This window comes from Hyaena hyaena, unplaced genomic scaffold (genome assembly GCF_003009895.1).
Source record: "Hyaena hyaena isolate Hyena2069 unplaced genomic scaffold, ASM300989v1 scaffold_37, whole genome shotgun sequence".
Classification (NCBI taxonomy): Eukaryota; Metazoa; Chordata; class Mammalia; order Carnivora; family Hyaenidae; genus Hyaena; species Hyaena hyaena.
Window position 1 is genome coordinate 1700888 of NW_024080669.1, and position 23170 is coordinate 1724057.

General features: G+C 49.0%; 1 protein-coding gene across 2 annotated transcripts; it reads right to left on the bottom strand.

Moving 5' to 3' along the window:
- Nucleotides 1–6742: 6742 nt before the first annotated feature.
- LOC120230017 (histone H4 transcription factor) lies at nt 6743–18709 on the bottom strand. Of its 2 annotated transcripts, none has more exons than XM_039229380.1 (10): nt 18608–18709; nt 12096–12286; nt 10173–10402; nt 9802–9913; nt 9481–9633; nt 8890–8967; nt 8682–8802; nt 8458–8596; nt 8236–8360; nt 6743–7717 (listed from the first exon to the last, which is right to left on the bottom strand). In XM_039229380.1, exons 2-10 carry the CDS (start codon nt 12274–12276, stop codon nt 7303–7305), a joined length of 1554 nt encoding a protein of 517 aa, XP_039085311.1. In that variant the 5' UTR covers nt 12277–12286; nt 18608–18709; the 3' UTR covers nt 6743–7302. The 2 variants fall into 2 exon arrangements, with proteins under 2 accessions (XP_039085311.1, XP_039085312.1); XM_039229381.1 differs by lacking the exon at nt 18608–18709 and adding an exon at nt 18158–18218.
- Nucleotides 18710–23170: the final 4461 nt, after the last annotated feature.

A 23170-nucleotide genomic window follows, 5' to 3' on the forward strand; every position in this document is an offset into this window, starting at 1 on the left:
CTTTCTCCACCTCTCAGAGCTTCATCCATGAAACAGAGATGATAAAAATCCTGCAGATCAGCCTCAAAAGATTCTCATGAGGTTCAAGTGTTCAAGAGCTTAGTGCTTATTCTCAAGAACAGATCATACATCCTTATTCCCCAGGCCAGACTTACATGGGTCATTTTATTTCCCCCAGAAGAGTCTCCCATTTTCTTGGCAAAGAAGGGGAAACTACATTTATTGAATGTCTACTATGTTCTAGGCACCTGGCATAATGACGTGATCTCTGAAAAGAGCTAGGTCTGTATCTTTCTTCCCTGAATTTCTAGAACATGGACACAGAAAATAATAACTATCCGCTGACTGAATGGTCTAACCAGTCTTCATGACAACTTGATGAGGTCACTATTATCCACCCATGTTTCAGATAAGGAAACTGATGCTCAGACAGGTCAAGTACAAGTTGATGTGATGGCTCCAGGGATGCATGTCAGAATCAGAGGGCAGGCTTGCTAAAACAAACTGTTAGCCCTACCCCCCCAGAGTTTCTGATTCAGCATCTGTGGTGGGGCCAGAGAACTGGCATCTCTGGTAAGTCGCTAGGCGATGCTGATACTGCTAGTCTAGGGACCACACTTTGAGAACCATTGATCAAGAGAACCTTCATCCCTCAGACCCGACCTCATCATTCCCAGAACAACCCCTCTATCTTCTACTATGGACCTTCCCTCAGATAGACCCACCCTCTCTTCCTCAAATAGTCCTCCTCCATTCCCTGAGATTGATCCTTTTCTTTCTCTAGGACCTTCCCAGTTCCCATCCCAGACCCTTTCCCCCTTCCTAAGAGGGAGCCTCCAAAAAGGGCAGGTTCCGTAGACCCAGAAAAGTAAGGGTTGATGTTAATTGGCTTACGAGGAACAAGGCAGAAGTAGCAAATTCCTGTCTCAGCTTAGTGCCAGGAGTTAATCTAGCAGATGGGTGCTCTGGGCAGGGATTTGTGGGAGAAGCAGTTGGTAAGGAGCTTTATGGACCGATGGGAAGGTGGGGGGAGGGCGGTTAGCAATGTCCTATGGGAGTTGGGAAGGAACTGGACTGCAGACTCTGGAACCAACCCACGTCTGCTTCCCCCACCCCAGGCCACTCAACCACAGGGCCTCCCTTGACCACTGCGCTAGTCTCATCTTTGGAAAGAATGGTTTTAAAGTGTATTTGTCAACAGACGGACCCTCTGCTGGTCACTGGGGGAAATGCAGCCCAGGACCAGGAATGACGGGTAGATAAAGAAGGAGGCTGACGGAGCCCTCCCCCACTCAAGACAGGAAGTGAAGATGGGCATAGGCTCAAATCAGGGCAGTGGAGGGGGTACCTACTAGGCAGAGCTCCTGCTGTTGCCTTCTAAAAGCAACAGGGCTTTATTTTTTTTTTTAATTATAAAAATACAGGGTGTTGGGGGCGCCTGGGTGGCTTAGTCGGTTAAGCGTCCGACTTTCGCTTAGGTCATGATCTCACGGTTCGTAGGTTCGAGCCCCGCGTCGGGCTCTGTGCTGACTGCCAGCTCAGAGCCTGGAGCCTGTTTCAGTCTGTGACTCCCTCTCTCTCTGACCCTCTCCTGCTCACTCTCTCTCTCCTAGAAATAAATAAAAAACATTAAAAAAAAAATACAGGGTGACAGGGGTGGCTGAGTTGGCTAAGCATCTGACTTCCGATCAGGTCATGATCATACTAGTTCTGAGTTCAAGCCCTGTGTGGGGTTCTGTACTGACAGCATGGGCCTGCTTGGGATTCTCGCTCTCTCCCTCTTTTTCTGCCTCGCCTCCACTCATGTGGTCTGTTTCTCTCTCAAAATAAATAATAAACTTAAAAAAAATAAGTATGGGGTCTGTCAGCTGAGCGTCGCACTTTGGCTCAGGTCATGATCTCCGGGTTCTCAAGTTCAAGCCCCAAGACCCCTTGAGACCTGCCCCCCCATCATTCAAGCCTTGAGCCCTGCATCAGGCTCTTGGGTCAGCATGCAGCCTGCTTCAGATCCTCTGTCCCCCTCTCTCTGCAAGCCCCACGCTGTCTCAAAAGTGAATTTTTTTTTTTAAAGTGTAATATGTACCACTCTATCTCTCCCCTGCTATATAGCGCCACTTCCTTTTGCTAAGAAGAATATGAGAGACTCCAAAGCTGCAGTGTCAAGGTTCACTACCCGAGTCTCTGTCTCTCTTTCCTTCCAATCCCACACACCCTCCTCCTCCTCATCTCGGCTTGTCATATTTCTTCCCCTATAACTTGAACTCCCACCACACCTCTTGGCTTTGTGTGTCCTTTGCATGGAATCAGCCTTAGCGCGGGTGTCCGCCCCCGTGGTTCTCTGGGGTCAGTTCCCCTTGTGAGCCAGGGCCCCACTCCACCGCAGGGGGCACAAAGGCCTCTGCAGGTTGGTGTTTCCCTTGGATTCTTCCACCCCAGTGACTTGCCTCCACTCAGCAGCCTGCTTCTTTTAGATGTACCGTGGCCTCTGAATAGCTCCATTTAAAAAGTCCCCTTTCTGACCACAAGCATTCCCTTCGGCCCTCTAATCTTCAGAAGCCTCATTGGAACCTCTAATGCTTTGCTTTTTGAGTTTTTGTTTTTTTTTTTAAGTAAGCTCTACGCCCAACATGGGGCTTGAACTCATGACCCTGAGATCAAGAGTTGCATGCTTTATCGACTGAGCCAGCCAGGCGCCCTGAAACTTCCAGTGCTTTGATCCTAAGCACTACCTCCTCCTCTCCCAGGGGCTCCTTGCTCAGTCTTCTCCCGCTGCGCTAATTACCCTGCTCCCTGGCCCCACATAATCCTTGTCCTGGCTGTGGGTCAACCCAGCGGTCCGCCTTCTGCTTTTCCAGGGGTGCTGGTATTTGCTACAAGAAAGTATCTTGTATCACCACTTGGTTGTGGTGAAATTTGCAAGTGCCTGATCTTGGCCTTTGACCTCAGCTATGCCATCAGGTGATCTCACTCCTTCATCTATTAATGTCAGTTCTTATAAATCTCCTCAAAACTTTAATTCCCACTTTCTCCAGGAAATAGAGACAACCAGATGCAAAAACCTTCTCACCCATCCCATTCATCCCTCCGGCCCTCTACTCAAAAGGAAGGGGCGTCTCCCTTCCTTCCCCAAGTGTCATCTATCTACTTGTCCTCTATATTCCTTGCCCAGTCAAGAAATTCAAGCTATTTAACGTGGTATGAAAAGCTCCCAGCCTCCACCAACCTTCCCTCTCAGCCTCAACTCCTGCTGTTGAACGTGATGGGTGTGCTCCTTATTCCCAAAGGGCACCGTGGGATTCCTGCTCTTGAGCAAAGTTCATTCATTCATCTACTATTCACTATACCTATATTCGATAGGTCATATTCTTACAGAAGTGACCTGATTCCTCGTGACCATTCCTCCCTCTCCTCATCATGGGGAATCATTTCCCTTCTATACCTTATTCAGCTCTTCTGTGCCTGTGGACTTGCCGCAAGTAAGAGAAAAGAAGCATTTGCCTCCACACTCCTGGGCTACCTGCCTTCTCTCTACCCCCACTCTTTTTTTTTTAAATATTTTATTTATTTCTAGGAGAGAGAGAGAGAGAGAGAGACAGCGTGAGCAGGGGAGGGTCAGACAGGGAGTCACAGACTGAAACAGGCTCCAGGCTCTGAGCTGGCAGTCAGCACAGAGCCTGACGCGGGGCTCGAACCCATGAACTGCGAGATCATGACCTAAGCGAAAGTCGGACGCTCAACCGACTAAGCCACCCAGGCGCCCCTCTCTACCCCCACTCTTTAAGGAAGAGTAAGATGGGTTGTCTCCTTAATGTTCAGACACCGTATCTGATGCACGTGAATGAAACCCTAAGACAATCAAATTAGCATGGTCACCCCCCTAGCTCCCAAGTTCTGCTCTGACCCAGCCCCAGCCTCTGATATCCTTCCATGGGCCTCGAACTGCTTTGACTCAATAACCCCTCATGCTAGGTCCAGTGCTTTCTAACCTATGCATGCTGAGCCCCAGAATCCCTTCCCCCTGAAGTAGATTCACATGGTAGCAAGCCAGAATCTCTTTCGCTGTCCCCATGATACAGAGCACAGGACATGGTGTGGACATAACTACTAAGACTGGCAAGGAAGGTACTTTACATAAGGCATTGGCTTGCTCCTCAAGACACTGCTCAACTGAGGAAAGGATGACATCAGTAATGCTGGAGGGGGCAGTCTGAGCCACTGCTTAGAACACCCGCCAGGGGGCGCCTGGGTGACTCGGTTGTGTCTGACTCTTGATTTCAGCTCAGGTCATGATCCCAGGGTCGTGGGATCTAGTCCCACGTTGGGCTCTGCACTGAATGTGGTGCTTGCTTGGGACTCTCTCTCTCCGCTCCTCTTCCGTGCTTGTGTTCTCTAAAACATTTTTTTAAAAATTAAAAAAAGAACACCAGCAAAAAAAGGGGACCATCCAAAAAAAAAAAAAAGACAAAAATTGAAACCAGAATTTGGTAATTAATACATACAGCTAACCCCTCAACAACACAGGTTTGAACTCCATGGGTCCAATTATAAGTGGATTTTTTTCCATAAATACAGAACAATACAGTAAATGTATTCTTTCTTCTGATTTTTCTTAAAACATTTTGTAAGCTTATTTTATTGTAAGAATATGCAGCATATAATATATATAACATACAAAACACATGTTAATCAACTTCTTATGTTATTGATGAGGCTTCTGATCAACAGCAGGCTATCACCAGTTAAGTTTCAGGGGAGTCAAAAGTTAGACATGGATTTTCAAGGATCAACTGTATGTTTTTGAAAGTATTAGTTGGACATACCTATGTATGCTTCATATTTCCATTTTGAATGGTGTATGGAAAATGGGGTACCACCATGTTTTCAAGGTCTGGAGTCTGTAAAGTCTCCATCTGATCCTGATTAGGAGAAAGATCTCTAACGACTTGCCTTTGGGGTTTGTCTTTGGCCCTGTTCTAGTCAACCTTTTAATCCACCTCTTAGGGACAGGTGTCAACCTATCAAGACAAAATTTAATAAGGATGAACACGAGGGCCTACTGTTAAGTCCAAGGTAACAACGCCATTACCTCTGAAAAAGAGGAGCGTGGTTTGGGCAATAAGTATGTAACGACGGGTTCTAGATGGCAGTGGCTTCACAATGTGTAACCACCAAAAACACAGGCCCATAGGAGGTGGGGGTGGAAGGGGCCCCAAAATCCATGACGTGAGGAGACCCAGAAAAAACTGAGGGTACTTGGCCCAAAGAAGCCTCAATTGTCTTCAACAAACTGAAGGCCTGCTGGGGGGAGCAGATTATACTTGTTTAGTGGAGGGACAGGGCGTGGGTGGCAAAATCAGTACAGGGCCCTAGAGGCCCAAGCCTGGAAATGAGATGGCCTTGCTTGTGCAAAGCTCTCATTCCTGCTTCCTGTCTTCCCCACACCGCCATTTCCCGGACGGCGCTCCCGTAGAGGCAACGTGAACACCCACACATAAGCTTAAAGCCCGCATCGATTCTTGCCTGAACTCTTGCCGGCAGCCCCCTAACTTCTCACTGCTCCAATTTATTTTCCTCATCACTGGCAGAATTGCCATCCCAAAACCTCACACGGGTCCTTTTGGGTGGCCTGGCCTTCTTTCCGGGTCGCGTCTCTCCCCACAGCGTACTGCCCTCTGTGATGCAGGCCAGAGTCAGGTGTACAGACTTAGTTTCCTCTACCTGGAACAATATGTCCACCTCTCTGTACGTTGTAGCTCTCAACACTTCCTTGAGGAAGCCTTTCCTGATCCCTCGCCCATGGAACGCCGCCTCCTCCTCCTCCGAGCCTCCTCAGAGAAGTCTGGAGGCTTCCATGACTCCACTTACTTAGGTCTTACCTGGTCTCTGGACTGCAAGTCTCTTGAAGGCAGGTCCTGGATTTTCCTCTTCTCTGTATCTTTACTACCTGCCACAGCGCCCAGACTATAGAAGAAACTGGGTAAATGCCTGCTGGAGTTAATGAAGAGACTGTTCTTTCCTAAATTCTTCCTGTGAGAGGCACACGCTGTTTTTGTAATAAGAATTAAGTTCGGTCCTCTCAAAAAGGTGCAAAAATCCTTTGTGGACAGCTTTCTGCCCACGAACATCCCTGGGAATATTTATTCCTTCGACCTCCAGAATGGCAGCGACCTTAAGAATGGACACAGGGTGCCAAGAAGTGGCTAAACAGGTCACAAGAAATGGTTCTTATTTTCAAGAGTTTCAATTTCTTTAAAAATCTAGTGAAAAACAGATACTTTCCTCAGGAAACTGTACATTCAGATCAATGTTCTAACTTGGCTCTTAAACCTACGGTACCTGCCATTCCCTAGGGCCTCCAAATCCACCATCCATTCCAGTTTCCTTCTCAGCCCCAGAGGTAAAGAGACCCTGCCCCAGAGACACTGGATTCTAACCGGACTTGGACGGTAGAGCTGTGGCCAGGTGCCCTACCTTCCTGTCTCCCAACCGATCGTGCATTCTAGAGGGAGTGCTACTACTGCCCCCTCACAGCCTACGCCCGAGACCTCCATGGAGACGGCAGATGCTCTGAGAAGAAATGGAGAAGTTTCACCAAGGGGGGAGAGGGAGGGGAGCAAGAGTAAAGGTAAAAAACAAAAACAAACCCCAGTCACAAAAAGGAGAACAAGCCTAATTAGTCAACTCCTCTTCTGGGCAACGGTGTCTCCTACCTGGTTAACAGCCACCAAGCGTCAGGAAGAAATGAGTAAGAGCCCGAGTGTTTCTTTTATTACTGAAACAACCGTTACACACACACTCAGCGCCTGCGATCCCATCCCTGAGGACATCCACGAAAGTCCTTACGGTTGCAGGAGCCCTTCAGAGGAAAGCGGCTGCCCAGTGCACGCCCGCTTCGCTGGCTGTAAGGAAAAGGCCCTCGCAGGGACCAGTTACAGGTCATCCCGGGACCTAAAGACCCCTAAAGATGGGAATGGATGCGAGTTGGCAGGGGATTTTGATTGCTGTTTCCGTGTGACTAGGGGATTACGGATAAGCCTGATACTAGTCCCTCTACAAAACCACACACGACTAGGGTATCCCCCTCAAGGAATCCAAACTCCTCAGGTCCCCACATAATGCGGTCTGGCAGAAAAGGAAGTCCTTAGAGTCCGCTGAATGACCTAAGCCGGGTCCAGAGTGCACCACGCCGCTCTTGACACCGCCCTTAAAGGCCCCCACTGGCAGGGGCAGCCCACCAGGGGCAAAGCCACCAGCCTGGCTCAAACCCGAGCCTGGGGTAGAAATGGTGAGGCTCTGCAGCCTTCACACCATCTGGACTTCCGGCTCCTCAGCTATTCCCTGAAGCTTTTCCATGACGTCCCCGGAGCGGGGCTCAGGGGCTGGGGGAGGCTCTCCCGGGGCCTCGGACAGCACATAGTAGACGATCTCCTGTTCTCCTTGGGCATTAGTCTGGTTCACCACATGGATGACGGGGCTGGGAGTGTCCTGAGAGGCGGAGAGGGCCGTGCCCTCACCGCTCCCACCCTCCTCTTCCTCTTCCTGAGGTCCTGGCTCCCCTGGCACTGCTTCCAGAATGATGCCCTGCAGGCTGCTCTCATTCAGCGACGCTCCCAGGCCCAAGCCGTCCTGTGGCTGCCGCAGCAGCTGCTGTGTCAGCTCCACGCTCTCGTAGCGAACCAGCTGCAACCGCATGTAGCCATCTTCGTGCTCCTTGTACCTGGGGAAGCAGGAGCACGAAGGGCAGCTAACACGTGCAGGGGGACGCAGAAACGTCCAGAGACCAGCGAGGTACGGGACAAACAAAGGATGGGAGATGCCCTGGGATTTTAAGTGATAGGAGTGTGAGACCAAAAAGGTCTTTATTGGAATATGCAGAAGGCTCGAAATGGAAAATTATGTAGAAACTTGAGAGGGAGCAAGGGAGGGGAGTGTGGAGGGGGAAAAGAAAAGATCTGTGTTGGAGGACTGGGGTGTCACAGGACCCAGGAGATGGCCATGGGGCTACGGATGAGGGCCCGTAGGCGCCAGGTCCGGCCGCAGGGCTGTGGCACCATGCCTCCCATTCAAAATCAGAAAAATCATCTTTGCTCCACCACTGATTTTCAGGATTCCCCAAGCCTCAGTGGAGATGGTGGACATCCAATCATCATCAAACTCAAGGTTTTTAACTTGTTGAAAAGGCATGGTGGGGGGAAAGAGGTTTGTGAATCTACGGGGCAGGGTTCAGAGACATACCGAAAACGAGGGTGCCCTGAGGGCCACTTGAACTGGTGCTTCTCTCGAAGGTGCACGGTGAGGTTGTTGCCCCTCGTGAAGCATTTGTCACACACGTGACATTTGTACCTCGGCTCTGAGTCTCCCTGATGGGGAGAGGAGGGGAGGGAGAGTGAGGTCAGCTCTTCATCCTGGGCTCCCCCACACCTGCGCTTGCCCTCTCCCACCAACAGCCCCACTCACCTCATGCACCTTTCGGTAATGGGACTTGATGGAGCAGAGGGATCGCGCGCTGAAGGTGCAGCTCTCAAAGTCACACCTGTAGGCTGGCTCCTTGCTATGGGTGTCCAGGTGCTTCCGCAGGTCAATCAGATTCTTGCAGCTGCCAGGAGAGGCAGGAGCGGTGGGAGGGCACGGGGAACCCTGGACCTCGAGTTCTCTGATTTCTGGCCCCTAGTTCCCCTTACCTGTAGTCACAACAGTCACATTTAAAGGGCCGGTCCTCGCTGTGGCGAAAGCGCATGTGGTTCCGGAGGGACGATGGCAGCGGGCAGGTCATATCACACAGAGGACACTTATAGTGATTCACTGAGAGGAGCAGAGAGGAGGCTGTGATCGGAGGCCAGGCAGATACCTGGAGGGTGGGCTAGGAGGTTGGGGGCGCTGGCCGCTCACCATGGTTCCGCATATGGTCTCGCAATAGCCGCTCAGTGGCAAATCTCTTGGAACAGTGAGAGCACTGGAAGCGTTGCTCTGCGGTAGGGCAGGCAGAAGAGAGGCTGGGCTGCAGGGGATGGCAGAGAGGCCCAGAGAGGAGCGCAAGCCCGGGGAAGGGGACCACCCGAGAATGGGGGAGCTCAGGAATCAGGGGAGGACACTGTACCACGGAAAGAGCATGGCAACTGCAGTCGAGAACCTGAATTACAATCCCTGCTTGACCCCTAACAAGCTGTGCGATCTCAGGGAAGTGAGTTAAACTGACCCTCGGTTTCTTAACCTGCAGAAAGGGGGAGGAGTGGCATACCTCACAGGGTTGCGAGGATTCACCGGGAAGAGACATGGCACATTGTATGTACCGGGAAGAGATATGACACTGAATAAGAGCACCTGATGACTCTCCCGTCACACTGTGGTAGGTGACTGAGCCCTAAAGGTAGATGTAGCCAAGCTGCAGATGCCTTCACTTGCCCCCTCTACCAGAACATGGCCCTGACGCCCACCGCAAGGACGGCCCACACCCACTCCCCTTCTTCTCTGACTGCTTACGATCCAATGCGGTCTGGCGACGGATGTGATCTAAGAATTTGGTGTTGTTGGCGAACATGCCCCCGCAGGTGGGGCAGGCCACCACCTTCTCCTGGGTGTGGCTGCGGAGGTGCTCTCGAAGCTTACGGCAGTCCTTGAAGGTGCAGGTACAGCCTGGGAAGGAAGGCTCAGTCAGGCTCAAACCCCCTGAGGGGGCTCTGGCACCAAGTCTCCAGCCAGCAGCAAACCAGACCCTGGGGGACTGGTCCCATACCTAGCTGCCCCAACCCCTTAACACCCCCAGGGGTTCTTTCAAGACTGGAAGTTAAGGAGTGGCCCTACCTTTCCAGCCACACAGCACCACATGGCTGTCTTTGCCTACTGCTTGGTATTCACAGCACAGACTGTGCGCTTCCACGTGCCGATAGAACCACTCGGGGTTGTCGAAGGAACTCTGTGCCAGGAGCAACTCAAGGTAAGGACAGAGGGAGGGTGGAGGGCCTTTTAGCCCCACATGTCCCAAGGGGGTTTCTTGGCTGTCTCCCAAATTAATGCGGTGGGGATGAGAATGCTTGTGCATGGTGGCTCAACAGAAATGACATGAGACAGCAGCAGGCACCTGGCAGACGTAGGGCATCCCTGAGAGGGTCAAGGCATCTTGAGCTAAGATCCCCAGCTTCCTTCCACCCCTACTCCCAGCACTGCCCGCTGACCTCACAGTGCTCCCACAGACACAGGAAGTGGTCAGGGATGTCAGGGATGATGTTGCGGCTCTGGAAGTCCAGGATGCAGGGGCTGAGGTTGGCCTGGCTCTGCAGGGCCTGCAGCCCCCACTGCTTCAGCTTGGTGTGGTAGCAATGGAAGTAGACGTGGCGGATGAGGTCAGCAGAACTATCCATAGAGCAAAAGCCACACTCCTGCCACAAGCAGGAGAATTCTTCTTCTGCAGAAAGGGGTTTGGAGGGAAAAGTCTGATACGTTCCAAAGCTCAGCTCTCCTTCTACCTGTAGCACTCAGCAATGAGCGAGGAGGCTGAACTCTGACCAAATTACCGCAGTTCATTCAGCAAATTATCAGTGTTTAACAACTACCAATCGTGCACCAGGCACTCGGGGGGTATAATGAGTAAAGAGTCTCAGTCCTCACCCTCACGATAGCTTTTGGTCAAGGGAGAAGAAACATTAAGTAATCCCACATATAAATATAGAACTGCAGCTAGTCATGAGTTCTATAAAGGGGGCAGGGGGTGCGGGTTACTATAACATAATTAAACAGAGCTAATTTGATGTAAGCATGGATGACCTGGAAGCGTCCCTGCATTGAGATCCGAAAGGCAAGTGCTTGTGAACAAGACAGTGAAGTGCAGTCAAGGCGGAGGGAAGGGTGTCAGCAAAGCCCAAGCCACAAACTCACAGTGTGGCTGGCATGTGCTGCTGGCTCCCAAGTTGGGACACCCCTCACTCCTTCCTGCCACACCACAGATCCTTCTTTCCCCCATGTTCTGCCCTGAGATCCATCCTCTCCGGGAAAGCCATCGGCTGCTGCAGTCCAATGTCTAGCTTTCAAGCAGCTCTCTCAAAGCACACTTTCAATGCTTTCTAGGGGTTTACTTGTTTTAAAAAGTAGGTACTTTAAGGGGCGCCTGGGTGGCTTAGTCGGTTAAGCGTCCGACTTTCGCTTAGGTCATGATCTCGCGGTTCGTGGGTTCGAGCCCCGCGTCGGGCTCTGTGCTGACTGCCAGCTCAGAGCCTGGAGCCTGTTTCAGATTCTGTGTCTCCCTCTCTCTCTGACCCTCCCTTGCTCACGCTGTCTCTCTTTCTCTCCTAGAAATAAATAAAAATATTTAAAAAAAAAAAAAAGTAGGTACTTTAAGATATATGATAATCCCCTAATTACTCTTTTGTGTGTATATTATTTGACTTCTGAAACTGTTACTTATACTTCGTAGTCACTAGACTTAGAACAGAATTTGAGGTTGGGAAAGGAGAGCTGCCTCTGTACTTTCTGTGGAAAAGAACTTTTAAAACTGTGTTGTGATTAGGGACTGAATTATTAATTTAGGGGATTGCAAACCATTTTTTTTCCCTTAAGTAGGCTCCATGCCTAACGTGGGGCTTGAATTCACGACCCTGAAATCAAGAGTCACATGCTCTACCCACTGAACATGTCAGGCGTTCCCCCCAATTTTTTTTTAAACGGAAAAGAATAAGAACACTTGAGAGAACATTTAATAAAGGCAAGTATTGTTTCAAATATTTTTTAACTTTTGCATCTAGGGCTGGGAAGTAAAATGCATGCCTATCTGGTAGTTGCAGTGAAAAAAAATTGAGAAGTACTACCAGAGAAGCAGAAAAGCAGGTTGTCGACAGCTTGTATGATATGATCCTTTTTAAAAAAGAAAGTCGTCTTTATCTAATTTACTGAATGCAGAGAGACATCAAAAAAAAGAACATTCACTAAAGTACTGTCACTAATTGCCTTTTGATGGAGGGATGGCCGATTCCTCCAGCATTTCCTTGTTGAATGAGTTTCTATGCTGAGTCTACAACGCTTTCATAAGCAAAACAAGCACAATTAGGAAAGTCAGGCGGTCCACCTTCCTTGAGCTCCTTCCCCACCCAGTCCTGCCCCCTTACCGAGCGGGTCCTCCTCCTCCTCCTCCTCCTCCTCCTCCCCGGAGCCGTGCAGGTGCTGCTGGAGGTGCTGAGTGACGTGCTCGCAGAACTCCTCCATGGCTGAGCACACAAAGGAGCAGGACCCCCACTCACACTGTAGCCCCAGATTCTCCTTTCGGGGAACTTTCCCAGGGGGTGGCATGGCCTTCGCCCTAGAGGAGGAAGAAATCCACAGCTGCAAGGATCCCACCCAAGTGTTGGCAGCGGGGGAGGGGGGAGGAGGGCGCAGGGCTGGGCTGAGAGACGGAGTAGCAGTTCCTGCAATCCTGGAAGCCGTCTGGTGTTCTTGGGAAGGGAAAACACACACTAACATTATTGAGCGTGTGTCAGGCACTGAGCTAAGAACTTTAAAGGCCGATTTCTCTTGAAGCTTCAGAGCAACTGGCCAAGAAAGAATTAATTATTCCGATGGGATGCAGAATAATGCACAGGTTCAAAGAGATGGCTCTGGACAAGGAACAGACTTCAAATCTAGACCCCTGTGTCCACCACCTACTAGCTGTGTGACCCCGGCCAAGTAACTTAACCCTTCTACTCCTGAACATCTTCATCTTCAAAATGGGGATAACAAAACCTTTGTTTTTAATTTCACACTTAACTATATGTCAAGCATCATACTAAGCATACTATATTGACATAATATAATTCAGTGACATATTGAATTACCAACACCATCCTATGAGGGAAGTACTATTTTTAACTTCATTTACAGATAGGAACCTCAGACTCAGGGAGGTTAACTGGTTTGCTCAAGGGCACACACTACTGGTGTGGTAGGGTCAGTTCAGATGGACTCCAAGGTCCATATTCTTTCTTTCTTTTTTTAATGTTTTCTTTATTTCTGAGAGAGAGAGAGAGAGAGAGAGAGAATCCAAAGCAGACTCCAGGCTCTGAGCTGTCAGCACAGAGCCTGACGCGGGGCTCGAACCCACAAACCGAGAGACCATGACCTGGGCCAAAGTCGGACGCTTAACCGACTGAGCCACCCAGGTGCCCCTCCAAAGTCCATCTTCTTTCTAACCAACACGGCTTGCAGCCGAGCCCAGAAGCTCTTTATTTCTTATTGCATCATGTCGTAAATCCTCACCAGACTTTCAAACTGCCATACTATTTGCCTTTGCCTAATCCATCCAGTGCTTACTCACCACTGCCCTAACATCCTCTGACCTAAAATGGCCATTTGACCCTTGAAGGATGAGATCCGAACTGTGAGGGTCCATTTATATGCAAATTTTTCCAATGCCTTTCAAATACATTGGAAAATTTTGGGATGTTTGCAACAATTTGAAAAAAATTGCAAATGAACTGTGAAACCTAGAAATATTTTTTAAAAATTAGGGGTGCCTGGGTGGCTCAGGTGAAATGTCCAACTTCAGCTCAGGTCATGATCTCATGACTTGTGAGTTGAAGCCCCACACTGGGTTCTGTGCTGACAGCTCAGAGCCTGGAGCCTGCTTCAGATTCTGTGTGTCTCTCTCTCTCTGCCCCTCCTCTACTCACACTGTCTCTAAAAAAATTTTTTTGTTAAATAAGAAAAAGTTAGCTATGTCACAAATGCATAAAATATATGTAGATACGGGACTATTTTATTGTTTACTACCATAATATATATACAAATGTACTATAAAAAGTTAAAATGTTATCGGAGCACCTGGCTGGCTCAGTCACTGGAGCATGTAATTCTTGATCTCAGGGTCGTGAGTTTGAGCCCCATAATGGGTACAGAGATTACTTTAAACTTTTTTTTTATAGGGGCGCCTGAGTGGCTCAGTGGGTTAAGCATCCGACTTCTGCTCAGGTCAGATCTCACGGTTCATGGGTTCGAGGCCCGCATCAGGCTCTGAGCCTGGGGCCTGTTTTGGATTCTGTGTCTCCCTCTTTCTCTGCCCCCTCTCCCATTCATGCTCTGTCTCTCTCTGTCTCAAAAATAAACTATTAAAAAAAACACTTTTTCTTATTAAGTTAAAATTTATCAAAACTTACACACACTTACAGACTGTCATCTTTTCATTTTTGACATCTAGTGTTAGTAATACATGTAACATCTGCAGTGTTTTGTGTTTTGTGTTTTTTTTACATATGACAATATTTTTTAAAGTTTATTTAGAGAGAGAATCCCAAGCAGGCTCCACACTGTCAGCACAGAGCCTGACGTGGGGCTCCAACTCACAAACTGTGAGACCATGACCTAAGCCAAAACCAAGAGTTGGACACTTAATCGGGGCGCCTGGGTGGCTTAGTCGGTTGAGCGTCCAACTTTCGCTTAGGTCATGATCTCGCAGTTCGTGGGTTCGAGCCCCACGTCAGGCTCTGTGCTGACTGCCAGCTCAGAGCCTGGAGCCTATTTCAGAGTCTGTACCTCCCTCTCTCTCTGACCCTCCCCTGCTCACNTCTCTCTCTCTCTCTCTCTCTCTCTCTCTCCTAGAAATAAATAAAACATTAAAAAAAAAAAAGTTGGACACTTAACCAACAGTAGAGCTATAGTAGTTGAGCTTTGGGGGAGTCAAAAGTTATACATGGGTTTTTGACTGCACGGCGATGGCATGCCAACCCCCACACTGTTCAAGGGTCAAGTATAGATCCATTTGAACATAAAAGGCCGTATCTGTCTAGCCGATATCGTACCTTGGGTATATTTGGTGAATACAAATGCAGGGCTGTCTAGCCACCGCCCCCCCCCGACCCCCGCGAAGATTCAGACTCAGGTAGGCTGGGGTTAAGCTTAGATATCTGCCCTTTTATGTCAGCACCTCAGGTCTGACGCAGGCAGTTCCAGAAGCACAATTTGTGGAACAATAAAAGAATAGTTTCCCTCATTAAAATGAAACATAAAATGACAGAGGACAACAGTGAAAGGAAAAGTTCAGGGCAAGAGAGGACACTAAGAGGCCTTGACTCTGCCCGGGGAGTGTCACCTCCAGAAGGATGTTCACTGTTGTTGCCCTGGAAGGGAGCAGAGCACTGGTCTACCTGACAGAGCTAGGAATTCTGGAAAAGGCTTTTCCTTACTACACACTGGGGGAGGGGGGGAGGGAACAACGGAGGAAAAACAAAACACATGAACTCCTTCATGCCTACAAGTTCAAGAACCTTCTATACCTAATTGCTTATCAGAGGAACCCCTTTTTATTCCAAGGCTTTGCCCCTCCTCCGAGAAGAAGCCAGTCACCTTGGACACTCTGGGATGTCCATGGGGCTGCTCGAGACTTAAGACGGAATCTTAACAGGAGAAAATGTTGACTGTTTTTATAACATCGAGGTAGGAAATGTAGGAAACGCCTTCCTCAGGCAGACACAACACCCCAAACCTCCTCTCTCTGCCTGGGATTCAAGTTCACTTAGTACTGCATGCAAGACTCTTCAACTGGCCTCAACTTACCTCTCCAGGAACTGGGTAAGAAAACTAACCCTTACGGAGGGCCTACCATGAGTCAGCCCTGTGGTGAGTCCTCTTCCAAAGTTCATTTCAAAGTGAGAGCACCCACACTCTAACCCAAAGATCATGCCCTCCTCCCCTACACCATGCTGCTGCCCTGGCTTCCTCTCCCGTCCATTCGCTTCCTCTTCCTCTCTGATTCAATTAACTGTGTCCTTAAACACATTACATTCTCCTCAAACCCTCTGCCTGAGAAACTTCTACCTATCTTTCAAGCCCAATGTCCCCTCCTGATGAGTCCTTTCCCAATTAATTCATCCAGGTACAGCGGGAATATCCACCTGCTGTCCCCACAGCACTGTGCACGCCTTCATTATGGTGCTGCTCCAGTGGCATGGAAGGTCTGTCCCCCCAAGGCTAGGAGCTCCTCAGGGCAGGGCCCATCACCCTCCACTGCCTGTTCCCAGCATGAGCACAGAGCTCTGTACTCTCTAGACACTCAATAAATGTCAGGATCTGATCACATTCCAGGAAACTTTCCAAAACTACCTGCTCCTCAGATTACTCTTGCGTCTTGGTTCTATAGCTGGCATAGGTAACACTAGAAAATCTCGACCCTATTTGTATGCTGCCCGTGGTCGCTCATGGTCATTTGATGTGTTCTATTCTCATTTACCCAACTGGACAATCTTAGCTGCTTCTAGTTAGAAAGCATATCACGCCCATCTGTGTCCTTATACCATGTCCAGTACAGTGCTGAGCACACATACACTAAATACACATCTGTTGACTGGTGGGCGAGACTGAGGAGATGGGTTATCTAGATATCCAGAATGACCTGAAAGTTAGGCAAAGCTCCCTGAATCCCTCTTTCGCTGTCCCCCCAGCCTTCTTTACTTTCTCTGTCTGTACCCTGCTTGTTTCTACCCTGGGGAGCAGTGGGACAGTGGCTATCTGTGGGCAAAGTGAGGCAACGTGTATACTGGTGAGGGAAAGGACAAGCTGTCAGAAAACCTGGGTTCAAGATCCCTGTCTCAATGGTTTTACTCTGCCTAGAATAATGTAACATTAAGTACCTACTATAGATAAAGCACTGTTCTAAGTATCTTATGTGTACAAAAACTCATTAATACAACCACCTACCTATTGAGGGAAGTACCATTATTATCCCACTTCACAAATGACGAGATGGGCCCTCATAGGTTAAGTAATTTACCCAAGGCCACAAGCCAGGAAGTGCTGGAGACAGAATTCAACGCCAGGGAATTTGGCTCCATTTTCCTTCTATATCTGCCATCTTATCTCTTCTTGTCTGACTCCTTCCTACCCACAGACCTCATATCTGTATACACAGTACCCCAAACTTGTTTTATTAAGTACTTACTTTGTCAATTTCCTCCAATCAACTGTGAGCTCCTAGAAAGCGTGACCTGTGCCGTGTTCAGTTCTAACCTCAGAGCCAGCACATCCTAATATAAGCTCTTTTAATGTTCAAGTGAATTGATAACTTATTACTTTATTTTGGATAAATCACCCGGCTTCTGTGAACCTGTTTCTTTAGAACAGGACACTGGTGGGGAGCCTGTGTGGCTCGGTTGGTTGGGCGGCTGACTTCAGCTCAAGTCATCATCTCGCGGTCCGTGGGTTTGAGCCCTGCGTCGGGCTCTATGCTGATAGCTCAGAGCCTGGAGTCTGCTTGGGATTCTGTGATGCCCCCTCTCTCTGCCCCTCCCCCGCTCAAGCTCTTCTGTCTCTAAAATAAACATTTAAAAAATTTTTAATAAAAAAATAAGTAAATAAAACAGGATACTGGGGTGCCTGGGTGGCTCAGTCGGTTAACCGTCCAACTTCAGCTCAGGCCATGAACTCGAGGTTCATGAGTTCCCACATCAAGCTCTATGCTGACAGCTCAGAGCCTGGAGCCTGCTTTGGATTCTGTGTCTCCCTCTCTCTCTGCTTCCTCCCCTGCTCTCACTGTCTCTGTCTCAAAAATAAATAAGTATTTATGGGGCGGCTGGGGGGCTCAGTCCGTTAAGAATCCGACTTCAGCTCAGGTCATGATCTCATGGTCTGTGGGTTCGAGCCCCGTGTCGATCTCACAGTCTGTGGGTTCGAGCCCTGTGTCGGACTCTTTGCTGACAGCTCAGAGCCTGGAGACTGTTTCAGATTCTGTGTCTCTCTCTGCCCTTCCTCCACTTGCACAGTCTCTCAAAAATAAAATTAAAAAAAAATTAAAAATAAACAAAACGGGATACTAATATCACAGCTGGTGACCGGAGTCAACAAACCTGGTCAGAAAGCTCCAACATCTACCAGCTGTGTGACTCTAGGCAAGTTACTTAAGCCTCAGTTTCCCACGTAGCAGATGAATCATTCAACTTGTCTCGCTGGATAGGCTTATGGACTAGATAATGTAGATTAAAATGCTTAGCATAATACACCCCTAGAACTCAACAAGCGTCAGCTATTTGCATCCTTGCTTCTGAGGGTGAGATGATCTAAGTAGAAATCTACGAAAAGGTCAACAAAAGGACAACCCCAGAGATTCCTAACACTTCTTTACATCAGGGATCACAGTAAGCAACAATCAGCAAATACTTGAGTATATAATTTAACGCGAGGCACCGAATTAACCCTGAAAACTCACAATTTGGCCAAAGAGAGGACTCTGACGTGTGACGACAACTGCCAAAACAAAGCGCCCCGATGAAGGAGGTCAGGACAAAAAGAAATCCCAGTGCACAGGCGAAGCGGGGGAAGACTTGCCCTAAGAGGCGGGGACCGGGGCCCTGAAACGCCGGTAGAATTCGAGGGAAAAAAAAGGAGGCCTTCCTGGTAGCCCCGCAGGTTTCCCGTAGTCCTTCCCGCACTAAGGCATGGCGGTGACCACGTCTCAGTAGCAGCCAAACCCCATACGAGAAAGCAGTGAGGTTCGAGTCGGGGTTAGGGGCCAGGGGCGCTGCAGGCGCCAGGCCGACCGGCGTGGCTAGGCTGCAAGAGGAAGCCTCTCGCCAAGGTGACTAGGGCATAGCCGGGTCTGGGCAACCTACTCAGAGCGTCCCCAACGTCGCTCAGGCAAGCCGGGAGCCCAACTTACCGTCCCTCCGACTCCCGGCTCTCTTCGGCTCTTCCCACCTCCGACCATCTCCGGAAGCTCGCTTGAGCGACGGCCAGCGAGAGCCAATCACCGTTCTCGGATCCCTCTAACAGCCAATGGCCGCTACGACTGACGGAACCCGTGCGCGACCAAAATACGGAAGGGGCGGGAGCAAGGAGCGGCGGGCTCCGAGGAAGGCAGCTTTGCTGGCGCCGCGGGGGTCCAGGCGAGGCGCCGGCTAGAATCCAGAGGCCCCGAATTCCCTCAACTGCGCAGGCTCCGCGCTCGCACCCACTGGGCCTGCGCGGGGCTCCAGGTGCGCGCCGAGTTGGGTCTCCGTAGTCACATGTTAGCTGCCCGCGAGCGCTGGGAGGAGCAGCAGGAGGCGGAGGTGGCGGCGCCTGAGGCTGGGTGCGCGCGACTATAAACCCCGCTCGGCCCAAATTGGGGTCGTGCCTCTGTCCTTCGTTCTCTTGCCCTGATTTCTTAAATATCGGCCTCCCTGAGCCGTCTTCTCAGAGAGCAACCGTGTTATCCATCCACTCTAAGTCAGAAACCCGGTAGTCATCCCTGATTCCTCTGTCGTGTATCACATCCGACTCTCCCCGCAAAGTCCTGTGAATTCTACGTTCTCAAACACACACCGGAGCTCTCGAATTCAGACGCCCCCATCCCACCCCGAGTCCTTTGCCGCCCCCTCTCAAAGTCTATTAACGACGCCTAGCCCGGATGTCTACACTTACTGGTTCCATTGCGTGCACTCTTGCTTCCCTCTGAGCCATTCCCCACGGAGACCTAATCAAACCACCCTGCTTTAGGGGCGCCTGGGTGGCTCAGTCGGTCAGCCTCCAATGTCGGCTCAGGTCACGATCTCACGTTTGGTGGGTTCGAGCCCCGCGTCGGGCTCTGTGCTGACAGCTCAGAGCCTGGAGCCTGCTTCGGATTCTGTCTCCCTCTCTCTCTGATCCTCCCCTGCTCACACTGTTGTCTCTCTCTCTCAGAAATAAAAAAAAATACATTAAAATTTTAAACACACACACACACACACACACACACCCTGCTTTAAGCGCTGAAAGGCATTCTGTGGCCTCCAGGCAAACCCCCCAAACCATGCTGAGGCTTTCTAGACCCTTCAGCACCTAAGTCCTATATATTTCAACGGTGTCTTGAGTCCTAGTCCTCTATTTCTGTTCTCCAGCCCCGAGTACTTTCGGTTTCGCTACCTAGCAAGCTGCCTTTTACTTTTCCTGCCGTGTACTTGCTGTTTTCTCTGTCTGGTACCATCTTCCCCTCATCTCCACTCTGGCGTGTATTTAACTGACGCCTACTCATTTTGGTCTCAGTGAAGATGCTTCTTTTTCCAAGGAGTCTTCCAGTAAGGGATGGCAGGGATTGTATGTGTTCTTCACCTTCACATTCCATCACTTAGTCTAGTGGCTGAAGCATTAAGGGTTCAAGACATTTTTGTTAAATAATGTACTTTAGTAAAGTTCATTGGGGTTGATATTTATTTTGTTACAGTTTTCTGTATTTTCTAACCTAAAAATAAGCCTATATAATTCATATAATCAGGAAACACGTTACATGTTCAGTATAAATAAACTTAGAAGATACTGTTAAAAACAGTCATAGTAAAATCAGAAATTTGTGCTTCAGGTTTGTTACTAACAACAGCGAATTATATTGTTGTCCCTATTTTATTTTATTTTTTAAATGTTTTATTTCTAGGAGAGAGAGAGAGACAGCGTGAGCAGGGGAGGGTCAGAGAGAGAAGGAGTCACAGACTGAAACAGGCTCCAGGCTCTGAGCTGGCAGTCAGCACAAAGCCCGACGCGGGGCTCGAACCCACGAACCGCGAGATCATGATCCAAGCGAAAGTCGGACGCTTAACCGACTAAGCCACCTAGGCGCCCCTTGTTGTCCCTATTTTAAAATTGGGCTTTTAAAATACAATCCGTGGGGCACCTGGGTGACCCAGTCGGTTAGGCATCCGACTTTGGCTCACATCATGATATCACAGTTCATGGGTTCCAGCCCCGCACTGGGCTCTGTGCTGACAGCCCAGAGCCTGGAGCCTGCTTCGGAATCTGTGTTTGTCTCTTTCTCTGCTCCTCTCCTGCTCACACTCTGTCTCTCAAAAATAAATAAGGGGCGCCTGGGTGGCTTAGTCGGTTAAGCGTCCGACTTTCGCTTAGGTCATGATCTCGCGGTTCTTGGGTTCGAGCCCCGCGTCGAGCTCTGTGCTGACTGCCAGCTCAGAGCCTGGAGCCTGTTTCAGTCTGTGACTCCCTCTCTCTCTGACCCTCCCCTGCTCACGCTGTCTCTCTCTCTCTCCTAGAAATAAATAAAACATTAAAAAAAAATTCAAAAATAAACATTTAAAAAATAAAATAAAATACAATCCGGAAGTAACAAAAATATTTTTATCAACTTCATTGCGTCAAAAGCATAGTTATAGTAATACTTCACAAAATGCCAACCTCACTTTAATTCAAATTTACACCACTGAAGATGATTCCTCGCTTTAATTTAGCAATCGCATGAAGAAAAAGTTCATTCACAAAGCTATGTAGCCTCAAAACCATTTTTACAGAGCAAAAATCTCAGGATAGCTCTGGGATCCACACATATGTCTCCAAAATTTGAGACTGTGTCTTGCTGTCTAGCATAGTTTACTTCCATCTCAATCTGCTTCTCTTGAAAACAAGCTACAATTTTGGCCGGATAATTCAGGCACATCCTCAGATTTGTTCTTTAAAAGCTACCACAAAAACTTAAGGCATAATTCATACTCCTCAAAAGCTGTAGCTCTCTTCTGAAAGTGTAAAATGGATGAAGTTATTGAGTACTGTTTTGTATTTCTTTTGTGTTCATTTAAAAACCCCTGTGTTTTTTAAATGGGATCAGGTTCTTTACCAAAAACTAGGTGATTCGGTTGAGCTTCCAGCATGTCAACACTAGAAGCTGAGTACAACTTCCAGTTACCATTCACTCAATCCACAGGTCCGTGAGAATCTGAAAACTTGCCCTCCCCGTTGACAAACACTTCTTGTAAAGTTTCAAGGTCAAGGTGTCTGGCTATCTTGGCATCTTGGTAAACAAGCTGCTCCTGTGTGGACCACTAAGTGTTGCACTTCTTAGATCAGGGGAAACAGCTGGATAGATCTCTGAGTTTTCATGACCTAGAGTTGAGCATATCACTACAAATTAGCTAACTATCCATACTCTGCCACTCCTTCTAAATATCCCATATTCTGTGACTAGTATGGAGAGGAACACGGGGGGTATCGACAGGTCCATGCTGCCTACCCAAAGGCCTGTGACCTGACCCCCTGTGATGTAAGTCGGAATGGTGAGGCTGAAGGTTCCTGAATGGTTATCTAGGCCACTCTTCATTTTAGAGATTAGGAAGTGGAGTTCCAGAAGGGAGAAGTGGCCAGTCCCAAGGTCACTTGGTGTGTCTGTGGCACACTCAGGCTTTCTGTCCCTGGTCCAGGGCTCTGTCTGACCCCCTGCAGCGGCTTACTTGGTTCAAGTCCTGTGGAAGTTCCCAGAGGACAGAGACCAGGGGTGTAGATTTTGCGAGTATTCCTGGCTCCCCGAACCTTGCCCACATTTAGGAATGAAAAGACTTTTCATTATGATGAAGCCTTTATAAGTCTCCCCCTCCCAATCTGTCTCTTCTTTTTTTTTTTTTTTTAGTATTTTCTTTTTTTAAATATATATATTTTATTTATTTCTAGGAGATAGAGGGAGAGACAGCGTGAGCAGGGGAGGGTCAGAGAGAGAGGGAGTCACAGACTGAAACAGGCTCCAGGCTCTGAGCTGGCAGTCAGCACAGAGCCCGACGCGGGGCTCGAACCCACGAACCGCGAGATCATGACCTAAGTGAAAGTCGGACGCTTAACCGACTAAGCCACCCAGGCGCCCCCCAATCTGTCTCTTCTGAGGCAACAGCTACTACTTATTCAACACCGGCCCGACGCCAACAGACCTGTGAGCGCTCAATGCATTTGCTTCTCGGCCACAACCAAGCCGTAGTGACTCTCATGGTTCCCATTTTACAGATGAAAACACTTAAGGCATTCTGAGGCACCATAACGTGGACAGGGACACACAGGAAATTACAGGAGCTGAGGCTCAAAGCCAGGCAGTCTAGATCCAGAATGCATGCCTCGGATTCTGTTCTATCAGGAAAGGAGCAGCCTCTTCAAGAAAGGGGAATGAAGGGGCGCCTGGGTGGCTTAGTTGGTTAAGCGTCCGACTTTCGCTTAGGTCATGATCTCACGGTTTGTGGGTTCGAGCCTCGCATCGGGCTCTGTGCTGACTGCCAGCTCAGAGTCTGGAGCCTGTTTCAGTCTGTGACTCCCTCTCTCTCTCTGACTCTCCCCTGCTCATGCTGTCTCTCTCTCTCCTAGAAATAAATAAAACATTAAAAAAAAATTTAAAAAAAAAAGGGGAATGAAGATGCTTGAACTAATTGATTTTTTTTTTTCTGATTGATTTCTTTTGCTACATCATTACCCTTCAAAGACCTGTTCTCCCATCCTCTCTCTGTCTGTC